Source organism: Ciconia boyciana, chromosome 6, assembly GCF_034638445.1.
Source record: "Ciconia boyciana chromosome 6, ASM3463844v1, whole genome shotgun sequence".
NCBI classification, from domain to species: Eukaryota; Metazoa; Chordata; class Aves; order Ciconiiformes; family Ciconiidae; genus Ciconia; species Ciconia boyciana.
In genome coordinates, this window is record NC_132939.1 from 31,015,200 (window position 1) to 31,027,697 (window position 12,498).

General features: G+C 34.9%; 1 protein-coding gene across 3 annotated transcripts in view; it reads right to left on the reverse strand.

The window, feature by feature from the left end:
• Positions 1 to 12,498, reverse strand: part of UBR1 (ubiquitin protein ligase E3 component n-recognin 1) — a 75,620-nt gene that overhangs the window by 29,330 nt on the left and 33,792 nt on the right. For all 3 annotated transcript variants that reach the window (XM_072864294.1, XM_072864293.1, XM_072864292.1), the window contains exons 12-25: positions 12,083 to 12,240; positions 11,324 to 11,423; positions 10,889 to 11,017; positions 9,870 to 10,050; positions 8,878 to 8,939; positions 8,557 to 8,667; positions 7,540 to 7,605; positions 7,265 to 7,366; positions 6,600 to 6,663; positions 6,052 to 6,176; positions 4,432 to 4,484; positions 3,304 to 3,406; positions 2,738 to 2,786; positions 568 to 722 (exon numbers count right to left, since the gene is read on the reverse strand). In XM_072864294.1, coding sequence (XP_072720395.1) covers positions 568 to 722; positions 2,738 to 2,786; positions 3,304 to 3,406; positions 4,432 to 4,484; positions 6,052 to 6,176; positions 6,600 to 6,663; positions 7,265 to 7,366; positions 7,540 to 7,605; positions 8,557 to 8,667; positions 8,878 to 8,939; positions 9,870 to 10,050; positions 10,889 to 11,017; positions 11,324 to 11,423; positions 12,083 to 12,240 — 1,458 coding nt within the window. The remainder of the gene's footprint in view (positions 1 to 567; positions 723 to 2,737; positions 2,787 to 3,303; positions 3,407 to 4,431; positions 4,485 to 6,051; positions 6,177 to 6,599; positions 6,664 to 7,264; positions 7,367 to 7,539; positions 7,606 to 8,556; positions 8,668 to 8,877; positions 8,940 to 9,869; positions 10,051 to 10,888; positions 11,018 to 11,323; positions 11,424 to 12,082; positions 12,241 to 12,498) is intronic.

The following is a 12,498-nucleotide window of genomic DNA, read 5'->3' on the forward strand; positions in this document are numbered from 1 at the left end:
GCCTAATCCTATAAATATTAAAAACAAACAAACAAAAAAACCTTCACCAATGTCAGTAATTCCTTTTTCTTTAAAGCATAAAGTCATTGCGGTAAAATGAAATGTTTAAATACTTACAAAACTATATTATTTCATGACTGAGGCCCCAAAGACATTTATGTATTTGGAGACTTTGCAGCTTACAAGATGAAGAAATTCCAATTTCTTTAAGATGATCAAAGGGTTACTTATTTGCACATGAAGTTTAAAGAAAAAGATGAGGTAAGGAGAAATACATATTGAAACAGCTTCAGTGATGAGGCAACACAGGGTGGAAAGCAAAATAGAAAACTGAAGAATATTCCCAATTTAATACTATTGTGTTTCACATTTCTATTTTACAGTGGAGATAAATAATTTAAAATATTTTCTTTGGCAGTAAGATTTATAAAAACAGGTTTGGGGACCAAAAGGAAATTCTTATAATTCAAAGTTAAAGCTTATCTTTACACATTTTGACCTTATCATAAGCAGTTAACATGGTCAACACAGGAATTACCATAGAAAGAAGACCAAAGCTAACCATACCATTTGAATCATAGCTTCAGTCCACAAGTGGGTTTCCAGTTCTACTGCTCTCTGAAGAATGATCCGCAGTATGTGCATCATAACGTCACAGTTCAGAATCCTCACCACGTTGCTGAATGCAGGACTGAAGTCTGGAGGAGGAGGTGGTGGCAATGCTAGAAAACGGACATGTGCAAATATATTAACAAACTGGCATCTCACCAAATATTGCAGGCAGAAGTAGAGAGCACAAACATACTAATTCCAGTGAAAGAACAACTGGACCTTTAAATTAATAGTCACACTCAAACACAATAGTTTGCCTGAGTCAGCTTTTATCTTTAGTAAAACTAAGTACTTGTAGTAAGTTCTTATATAAAACACATGCAAACTAAGCTAAACAATCAACCACAAGTACTTAGTTGGATCTGTAAATGCAAATCTTTAATACTTTGCACTGCTTTATCATTTATGTATCACTAAAACATACAGTGTTTGTGTTTTGCATCAGATATAAAGTTTTCAAGTAGTTAAACAAAAGTGAGCAGTGGATCTTCCATACAGTGTCCCATGCCTAATATGGCTGGAGCTCTAAATTCTTCCTGCTAGTGGGGCATTCTGATAATTTCTAGCTATGTACATTTTCTGAGCTAATATTGAAACTGTGTGATGTGGTATCTCACCCAGAAGACACCTGGAACCTTGGCATCTACTAACAGCAGCTCAATTAACACTGCAGCCTTTCCCTACCTGGAAACATTGACTTAAGTCTTCTTTTGGTACCTGGATGCCTATTTTCAGAAAACTTCTATGAATGCAGTGTCTCTGAAACCATCAATCTTTTGACAATTTATAATTCAGACAATGAATTATAAAAGTTACTGACAAAGACAACACAGCCACATAAAAGCATATGCACAAAGCACTTGGAACAAAATGAGTAGCCTGAGGGGAATACATATCAACGTAAAGAGTTATCTTTGTATTTTGGAACTGTATTGTCTGATTACATGAATGCAAGTTTCTGACAATTACATCTGAATATTTGCATTTTTAAGAAGTTCTACAAAATAAATGTCCTTGCTAACATTTTACATTGCTAAAGTGAAGGGAGGGTGGAATTAAGAAGGTACTATTTCAAATCTGTCAACTGTATAAAATACAGTGGAGGAAGAAACCAAGAAGTAATCCAAAGAGTTTTTTCCCCCCTCATTATTTTCCAGCTGTCAATCTTCTGAGTTACTTACAACTGAAGGAAATTGAATTTTTTTCAAAGAGAATGTGATTTCCAGTTTAACTGTGTCCCTCCTAAATGACAATGCCAATTTATTTTTCAGTTCCAGTTTTTCAACTGAAAGGCACCCAAAGTAAACAAAATTTACTCAGAATGAATTTTAACCATCTTAGGTATGAAATGCTGTAGTGCCCCTGCTAGTACACACAAAAAAAAAAATCAAAATACGCTTTAGAGTAGGAAGTAAAGATTAAGGTATCCAACTGGAAGGGCAATGTGGGAAGAGAAAAATAATTATGTCTGTTGCAACTCACAAAAGCAGGTGATAGTTGATTTTATTAAATTGTTCATTTTACTTATTCGTTCAGCTTACGAAGTCTTCCTCAAATCAACTCAATTAATGCTTGTGACTTGAATGGGTAAAAGTAAACTCAAAAGGGAAATAACATTGGTGTTACAATAGAAACATGGGGTTTTATTGTAATATGTATTTGCAGCATCTAAAAAAGAAAATTTTGATTCATAAAACTTAAGTCTCAAGCTACTTACAGAATGGATGTGAACACTAGTTCCTGCAGCAACCTTCTCTACATGGCATTATTATGTCTCAACATTGTCCTAGAGAAACTACTCACAAAAAATTAACTTTTGCCTCCTAGTTACTCCACCATCAAAAACTCTAAGTTGTTCATTTTGTCAATGGGTATTACACCATGTTTATTTGTCTACATGGAAATGAAATTAAAAATTCCAAAACTCCTATCTTTGTGTTAAAAAAAAGGGGAAAAAGAGAAATGTCAGGTGCTAATTAATTACAATTACTACAAATCACAACAAATTTAGTATGAACTATCCACAATTAAGTCACAAGACTTCTCCCAAAGCTCATTTTATATGCACAGCTACGTACACTACTGAATTATCACATCTGTTGAGTCAGTAGTTTCAAATTTTTACCTTCATCTCTGTTTTCTTGTTTTCTTCTTTTCTTTTGTGTATGTTCAGCCTACAGAAAAAGTAGTGTTGTTATAACAGCATGTCTACAGAAGTACGCAATGAAACAATGAGAAACCCTAAACTAGAAGTGTGGCAAGATACGTAGTCAATACTTGGTCGTGTAACTAGACTCTTATCTGAAATCTGTTTAAAAATATTGCATTTTGCATTTCAATTCATAGTAGAGATAAATAATTGGACATACTTGCTTCCTCAATAAGAGTTATAAAAGCAAAGTCTGGGGTTTTCCAGTTCCAAGATAATTCTTATCATATCTTGTTCTTAGCATAAATAGTTAACATAATACAGAAGTCACCACAGGGAAATTACTAATGCAAACCATACCATGTCAATTTGTATTAACAATCTTAACTTCATTAGAAGTTTAGTTTAAGTTAGCTGCATATACTCTTTACTGAATCAGTTTCTTTAGATTCCATTAATTCCTTAGATTCAGAAAAATTATTTAGACATTAATAAGTATGTACTATTTTTTAACCTTTGAGAGCGAATCTTACACTGCTTACCTTGCTGTGCTGGGTCTTAGTATAGTGATAAAAGAACATATTGAACTCCTTCAAGCATTCGTCTTTCAGTTCATAAACTCCATGGCCAGACACACCCGGTTTCCTTACAGAGAAATAGTTCATGACATACAGATTAATAATGTATGTTCAGCACATCTTTGAATGTAAACAAACCAGTAACACAACTTATTTTCTAAGGAAATGCTAATAAGAAGTGGAATAGTGATGGTTGCTTCCTTAACTTATAAAGAGCATAGAGTGAGTACAGTTATCAGTCTTTAATGTTCAAGACTGTTTACTACTGTAAATCCTACCTAGCAGCAAAATATTTCTACTCTATATCATTTACAGCACACCATATAGCCTCTGACGGGTAAATTCTTTTTAACTTTACGGCTTCGAATTTCAGACATTGGATGTTATCGTATAAAATTCATTACTTTCTTGAGCCAAGGTACAAAAGAAGTAATACAAGCAGGTACTTTCTAGCCCGTGAGATTTTTTGAACTTTCCATATAATTCCCAAAGCGAAATTCCTAGGTACACCTATAGCTGCCCTTGATTAAACATAAACAAGCAAGCTACATAAAATTTAAAATAAGGTATACTAAAATAATTAAAATTACAATACATTTTTGTGACAAAAATAGCAGACATCTGAACCAGTTTTTCTCAACTGCTACAACTGATTGTTCTATATTTGTGCATATATATATGTATGTTAAAAAAATTAACTCCCATCTGAAAGTTACAGCAAGTTAGCAACTAAATAACATCTAAAACAATGATTAGGTGGTGATAGTCAAAGGTACAATGAGTTGTTAAGGTTCCCAACCATCTTTGAAATAAAATGAACTTTTGAAGATTTTCCCACTAGGACTGGAGATTACTAAACTCCTGAAACTCCTCAAACTGAATTTGAAGAAAGAAGGGGTCAAAAGGAGAGAAGCAGCAGCTTCGGATATTCCATACACTTTTCTTTCCTATGCATATTTGAAAGCATATATATTTCAAGACAGCAAAATATTATCTGAACAGAGACTGTGCAGTGCAGCTTGTTTAACCCATGTAATCTAAGAGATCTTATTTCATGTTCAAGCTACTTATAAAACAATATTAAGAACTTACTTAAATGTAGCCACTTTATCAATTACATTCTCCAAGCCAGTTTCATTGTTCTCCTGGTAAAAAATTTAGTTTGGGATAAATATGTAATGATTCAAATATCTTCAGTATTATGCTAGGTGTAACAAAGATAGACATACAGATTTAGATCAGTTCCTTAATTCATGAATTAATATATTATGCCCAATGTTATTCAGAAAGCAGATATTCATAATTGACAAGTTCCAAGGAAGTAGCAAAGACAGAAAATGCTTTAATTTAACTGTAAAATTTTATTTATAACAGAGCTGATCTCCAGAAATAGAGCAGTGCCTTACCCAACCTCAATGGAGGGAAAAACAGTTTTAGTCTCTTAAAACAGTGAATGTGGATCACCTATAATTGGTTTCTTATAATATTCCAGGCTATTTAATCGTCATGGTTTAGCTTCAATTGGCAACTAAGCACCACACAGCCGCTCACTCACTCTCCAACCCCCACAGTGGGATGGAGGAGAGAATCAGAAGAGCAAAAGTAAGAAAGCACATGAGTTGAGATAAGAACAGTTTAAGGGGGGGGGGGGGGAGATAATAATAATTAATAATAATAATAATAATAATAATAATAAATTGTAATGAAAAGGAAAACAACAAGAGAGAGAGAGAACAACAAAACCCAGGGGGGAGGGGGAGTGGGGGGGTGGAAACAAGTGATGCAACCGCTCACCATCCACCAACTGACACCCAGCCCATCCCCAGGCAGCGATCACTACCCCCTGGCCAACTCCCCCCACTTTATATATGAGCGTAACATCATATGGTATGGAATAGCCCTTTGGCCAGTTTGGATCAATTATCTTGGCTGTACCCCCTCCCCACTTCTTGTGCACCTGGCAGAGTATAGCAGCTGAAAAGTCCTTGACTAGTGTAAATATTACTTAGCAACACCTAACACATCAGTGAGTATATCAACGTTACTCTCATACTGAGTCCAAAACACAGCACTGTATTAGCTACTAGGAAGAAAGTTAACTCTATCCCAGCCAAAACCAGGACAGTAATTTACAATAAAACTGAAGTTTTTTGCATTGATTGCCAGCCCTGAAAACTTGCACAGGCTATAAAAATCTAATTCACATCCCTCTCCTTTTCTTGAATTTTCAACAGGTGGAGTAGAATGGCAGGGAAATCTGTGCTTTTGAATACATCTGTACAATCTTGACTTCCAATGGATCTGCACAGGTTTAAGTGATCAAAATTACAAATTTATTGATGGTACACAGGGCAGAATGAAATCCAGCTGCATGGTCCTACAGGGCCGAAATAAAATAATTTTTAAACTTTCCTTTTTGAATCTAGGAGAACTACAGCTGAATATTCCAAAAAATTCCACCTCTTCATCAAAAAGCACAATCCCCATACAAGCCCTTTCAGATTAGGCCATGCTTGAACCCATGACATTTACCTTTACATCAGTAAGGTGTCTAAGCCCCTCCTCTGTCATGCTATTTTGTAATTCTGAAACCATTTGAGCTTTATGTCAGAAATAAAATGCTTCCATATAAAGATACGGAAGCTAAAGAAGAAAAAGACATAAAACAAGAAAAAATAAATTAAGGAAAAAAGTAAATAAATCAGGACTTACATTTTCAGGCAAGGACTTGGTAATTGCACTGTGAGCCATTGGTTCAATACATAACAGATGGATGATTTCTCTCATGATGACATCTTCTTTTGTCACATTACTCACTCCAGGCACATATCTTTCCCCTACGAGAGTGAATCAAAAGGAGAAGAATGGCAAATATGACAGTTATAAAGCAATTCTGAATTTTGCACAAAGATAGTGTTATTGCTGGGATATTTCATACTATAAGTTTGCATTCGCCAGAAACCTATCCCAAGTATCTGAGCAGAAAAATGTTTTTTTAGCCTAGCTTCCTAACAAAATGGGTTAAGATGGAGTTTCTCTTCATATTCTACTTTAAGAGCCAATTGTGAAGTTATCTAACAGCTTTTTTCACTATGCAACCCCTATTGCTTCTAGTTGACAAATACTTGTGTTACTGAACCATCTATTTAAAATAGGCATTCTCCAGTACACTCTCCATACCATCTATGTTAACGAAAGTCAGCAAGCCTGTCAGACTGTAATAATCCATTACTACAACAACAGACAGAAATGAAACTTACCCACAACATAGATGAGAATCTGTAGCATCTCTTCTATTAACACATTACATTGTTTGATCAAATCCTACAAGAATTAGAGAAACCAGTTTAAAAAAAAAACAAACAAGCAGGAAAAATCTGTCAAATGACACTGAGCTCAGCCTTCAGATGCACGACTTCGCTGAAGCACTGTACTATAAGAAACCTCCATTCTAACAAGCTGGAAAAAAAATGCCTGCACTTGTAGAGGAGATATTATTCTGCAATTGAAGTGCAAGATTCACATACAGGAAAAGAAACAACAGATAAAAATGTATCCCAAATGAAGGGTTATATCAAAGTTCAAGCCTCAAGAAGTAGCACAACAATCCAAGAAACTTCCAGCCAAAATAAGAACACATAATATGGCTTAAGAGACATAGAAATTTTATAGAGAAGCCATTTACGGGGGTTTTGGCATATGCCCTATGAAATAAAGGTCAAAGAGGGTAAAAACTATTTGCTAGTTTTGAGTAAGTCTCTACAAATTCTGCATACAAAATTGTTTATCTAACCACTAGGTGCTGTTTTGACTGACTTTTAGTATGGTCATAAAAATGCAGTTATCAACAGTAGCTAGTTTTTCTTATTAATGTTCCATAAACTCAAAGCAAACAAATTAATCAGCAGAAATACTTGCCACTTACCTGATCTTTGGTGGGCTTGAGCTTTTTGAAAGCATCAGCAAGCTCGTATCTCTGCAGTACCAGCAGGAGGAACTGGTTTGGATCCATAAGAGATGCACCTATCTATCAAAAAACCCAAACTAATATGAACATCAGTTACTATTACAGTTCTTCATTAATTATGAAAAATACTCTTTTACCAAGAAAAATTTTTGAAGTCATACAGATTTAATTAAAATTACAAGGAATTCCATGAAAATTTTGAGTCAAGCAAGCAATGGTTGAGAACATTATACCTGGAGCATGATGATGTCTTTATCATACATCTCTTCTCTGCATTTAACATCTTGATAATAGAATACCTGAGAAATAGGAAAACAAAATTTAAGTAGCCAAGTAAAGTAATGCACTATCAAATGTGCACCAGTTAATGTCTGAGGCTTTTTTAAACTGTACAGCACCTTTATTGAGTAAGGGAAAGTCCTGTGTTTCTTTCAAAACAAATGTGTACTTTGATGGAAGTGAAAAATGTTTTTTCACCTATCCAAACGAAGTCTATGCTGTACTTCTTCATACCCCCTTCCAAGACAACATTAATCAGTAGCAGCCATCAGAATTAAGTCAAAGCATCCTCCTTCTCCTACCCCAATTCTCAGAGACACAACTATACAGGGGGCTACCAATATTTACTTTGATTCCACCAAAGGGTCCTGTGAAAGGTAAACACAGAAAATTTCTGCCATCAGAGGAAGAGGGGTGGGGGGTGAAGGCGAAGCCAAAGCAGACAAAATACAAGTACTTAAGGGTAGACTCTTCCTTTTACGTTTACTCTTGCAACAAAAAAAGCCCACAAGTATTATGTTTGTTATGTCCAGTTATATGGCACTCAAAAGTTTAGTATGAGATTAAAATAGTTTTAACTTTTGCATATAATGATTACCATACACTAAGAGATTCTTCGAACATTTTATGTTATAAGCAACAGTACACTAACAGTACTTATGCGGTGATTTCTTTATCAGATCTGAAAGTAGTTTACAGTAGATGTCAGTAACATTAATACCATTTCAAAGAGTCAGAAAAAGTCATAAGAGAGATGAAAATACTTGTCTAATACGGGGAGGCAAGCCATTGATGAAGCTGGAAATAAAACACAGTCATCTAAATTCCCACCTAGAAACCTTCCTATTTAGTGTAGGAGTGACCCCCATGACCTCTTTCTGCACTGGATGAAACCGCCACTGGGAACATTACTGAGAAATATGTGCATACACCATTAGGACCAACTCACTACCAAATATTGTAGGGAGTACCTGGCTTATCAGGGAGAGCCCATTCCTTCTCCACATCTCTGCAGCAACCTGAGCAACTAAGACAAGACATCGCAAAGGATATTCTACTAGCAGCTCCACTTGAAATTCTTCCTAGAATTTAAAAAAAAAAAAAAAATCATCAAGCAAGAATAAGTCTATCAGTGATTTTAAAAGTCTGAGTCCTAATGAACAAAGACACATTGACAGCTGCAAAATAACTTGCGTGTGTGCCATGAAAGTTACAGGATATAATTTCAGGCTTTTTCCTTCCCAGTGTATAAATCACAAGATGCGTTGGCGGGGGAGGGGGGAGAATCTTACAGGAGAAACAAACTCGTGCAATCTTGAGATGGTTCCAGTCTTGCTTAATCGTACATGAAGACCTACAAAACCAATAGGAAAAAAATTAGAAAATAAATCAAAATCAGTAGTTTCTCCTCCAACCCATTCTAAACATTAGCTAAATCATCTACAACTCAATTACAGAAAAAAATTCATATTTAGGAAAGACTTGTTACTTTTTTTTTTTAAGATAGAAGATCACATTATCACAAGTTCTTACCAGTCTTACATTACATTTTACAAATAAATCTATTCATTTAATGAATTCATTAAAACCATTTAAATTGAGATGCTAAATAGCATTAGCAAAATTGTAATTTCACATTTAAATCATATGTCAGTAATAACTGAATTTCAAGACTACAAGGCTTAACAGATGGTATCTTGGTATCAAATGATGTGATAAAGAATCTACAGCTTAATAATAGCATATGATTTCATTTGTATTCTAGAGAAAGTGGTGATCACCCACTGCTGTGGTCCTTTGTATTCTGACTGGAAATCTGTCCTGGCATGCTGCAAACATATGTCTTTTAGGAGGAGCATTTTAACAGTCCTAAGATATATGTGGCTGGAAAATATATTCAAGATACAGTAATAATGAACATTCTTTTAGGCAAAACATGTAGAAATAGAAACAGAACCACATAAATTCAAATAGTCCAGAGAAAACTGAAGTTCTCATTAAAACATGAAACTTTTCCTTCTTGCCTGACTGTCTTATCTCTCCTGTTTAAAAAAAATGTCCTCCAACCTCCATGGCAAATGTTTTTGGTTTTGGTTTTTTTTGAGAAAAAACTTTCCCTCAGTGGGACATCTGGGGAACTGGGTTGCCTGATCATGAGAATGTCAGAAAGTCAGAGAGCAACTGATCTGTTAAGCATTTAATCTAAATGCTTTCTAGAGTAAAGACATAAAGATGGATGATAAACTTAATTCAAACAGCAATCAAAACAAAACACACCACCTACCAGCAAGAGTCCTAGACAGCGGTAAATGTATGCTGACAGGATCTGCAGACACTCTGTAAGGTCTGCTCTCCAGAGTATGGCCACACAAGTGAAACACTGTCTTTTCCCGTGAACGGCCATTTGTGCTGCACCTCATCACAGCTTTATGACATTCGCTGTAGGCCTTGAGCAACAGCTCCTCCTAGAATTTAAAGTAAATGCATAGCATTATATTTAAAAATCATATATATGCACTAAAATTCCTCACTTGTTTTTTCTGATGGTGTAAACAGTCACTAAAAATCCACAATATAATTACTACTCTGTTTCTTAATACTGAGAAGTACTGGACTGGAGCAGTGGAGCATCCACTAAAGCTAACTGAGAATATGCTTCTGTTCAAAAAAGCTGCTCTGTCAAATGCTCTTGAAATCTATGGGCTTATTTAAGCTGCAATATTTTAATATTTTGCATAGTTTGCACCCCAAATTGGATCAAGAAGCTCCTGAACTGCTGTAGTTCTTCCTTTCTCTCCTTACTGGAAAAAAAAAGAAACCCACTTCAAAATATCTTTAAGTTAACAAATTGTACAATTTCTCCCCTTCTCCCAGCACAGCTATGAGCTCCAGCACTGATTAAGACTACCTACAGTGCAATTACCCAATTAGCACAACGTTTCTGCAGTCCACTTTTACAATTAAAAGTGAACCTCATGTGCTTCAAAACCTTAAAACTTGACAATGATGCCATGAACCTAATTCTCAAAATCTTGAATTATGAGAAGTATTTTCTCGTTATGATTTGCCTGACACCCTGTGCAGCTTTGTCAGCTAGCAGACTGTATTCTTCTGAGATCCCTTCTCTCTTTGTCACACCACAGATTAATTCTTTCAGATTAATTCTTTCAAAAAATTCTCATTTTTTGTGGAGATCTGTATTGAACAGTAGTGAGCTTTTTTTAAAAGCTGCTATTTAAAAAGTACTCAGGAATATTCACAAAAGGCACCCATGTAAGAATCCTAGACAATTGATATACTCACGTCACAGGCACACCACTCCTGGAACATCAAAAGAATGTTCTTGAGCTGCATCTGTATAGCAATAGCTGCTTCCCAGTCAGGGTCCACCTCAATGTGCTGGCCAATCTGTCTTTTTATCTCCTCCATTCCCTGAAATGGAGATGCCACGAAATACTCAAGTTAAATCAGTGATCACAGGCTTAAAACAACACAAAATCACATAAGCAAGTAGTAAAATATAGGTTGTTCAGATACATGTAGCTAAAATTGATGAATATTACTTCTATGAAGTAAACATTACTTTTTCACCCATCCAAGACAGGGACTGAAGAATTTACCATCTTAATTGCATGTTTATATCCACAATATTGCTATAGAAAAAAAGAAGAGCAAACAAAAGTGCTGTAATATCTTTATAACAGCATATTAGAAAGAAATTATTTAAGTGTGCTGTACCTGCATGCAAGTCAGAATCCTTAGGAAAGAAACAAATCCTTCTAAAAACCGCTCCCTCAGACGATCTGTCCACAATGTAGGCTTGCTGACTAAGACATACCTGTCCCCAAAGAAAATATTATCGTCTTTTGCTCAGACTTCTCTTCTGCTCATGCTTGTATTTATTTTAATACAAAGAACACTTTAATCAACTGCATCATCACATTACATCACCCTCCCCATCTCAAATTCCTCTTAAAATTTTCCCCAAACACTAGAGTTGCTTGGTGTGACTCCGTCATCTGAAATGAACAGATTTTTTAATTCCAAGGTATTTAGGGTGGTTTGGTTTTACATTATTCAGTTTATTAGAGTAATTTGGAACCTGTAAGAGTGGAAAATGCTATGCAGATGAGGATTATACAGCTTTCCCAGAATGATAATGAATAGAAGCCAAGTTTCCTATACTGTCTTACAGTAGATATATTCTGTTTATTAATTCAATTGTTATATGGAATGATATCAGTTAAAATCATAAAAAATTTTCTTATACAATATAATTTGGGTATTTGAAAATTTAATGTTTTATTTTTCAGTGGAAACTTAAAAGTTTCATGTGTGTTTTTTGAGGGGTTTGGGTTTGTTTTTAAAGCAGTTTTATCATCAGATTCCTGAATTGAAACATTGAAAATTGTTCAATGAAATTTATCATCAGATTCCAAGATTGAAACTACTGACAATTTTCTAAGAATTGCTCTAGCTTCTCAGCTTCACACTTACCTGAGGTCATATATTACTGCATATACCCGGTTCAGTTTATCCTGACTGTAACCTTGGAAGTTGAACTTGTCATTTTTGTCTAGGTACTCTGGAAGCACTTCTAGAAGTGTTTCTGTAATGGTGGTGATTACATTTTGCTCTTCAATAAGATGTCGGGCCTGCAAGAAGAAAATTAAAAAGTTTTTCTTCATATTTTTCTTGAAGAGAACTGTCAAAATAATTTTTCCTTTGAATCCAATCTTTTTTATTATAAATTATTTTAAACATTTGTTACGAGTCCAAGCTACAAAAACTCCCATAGTATTTATTACGTATGAACACAATTTCTGTCAACCTAGCATGTTTGTTCACTCTGACAGCTTCAATGTAACAGACATGCTGTTTTTTCTAGAAAGATCACGTAGAAAAGGACTTTT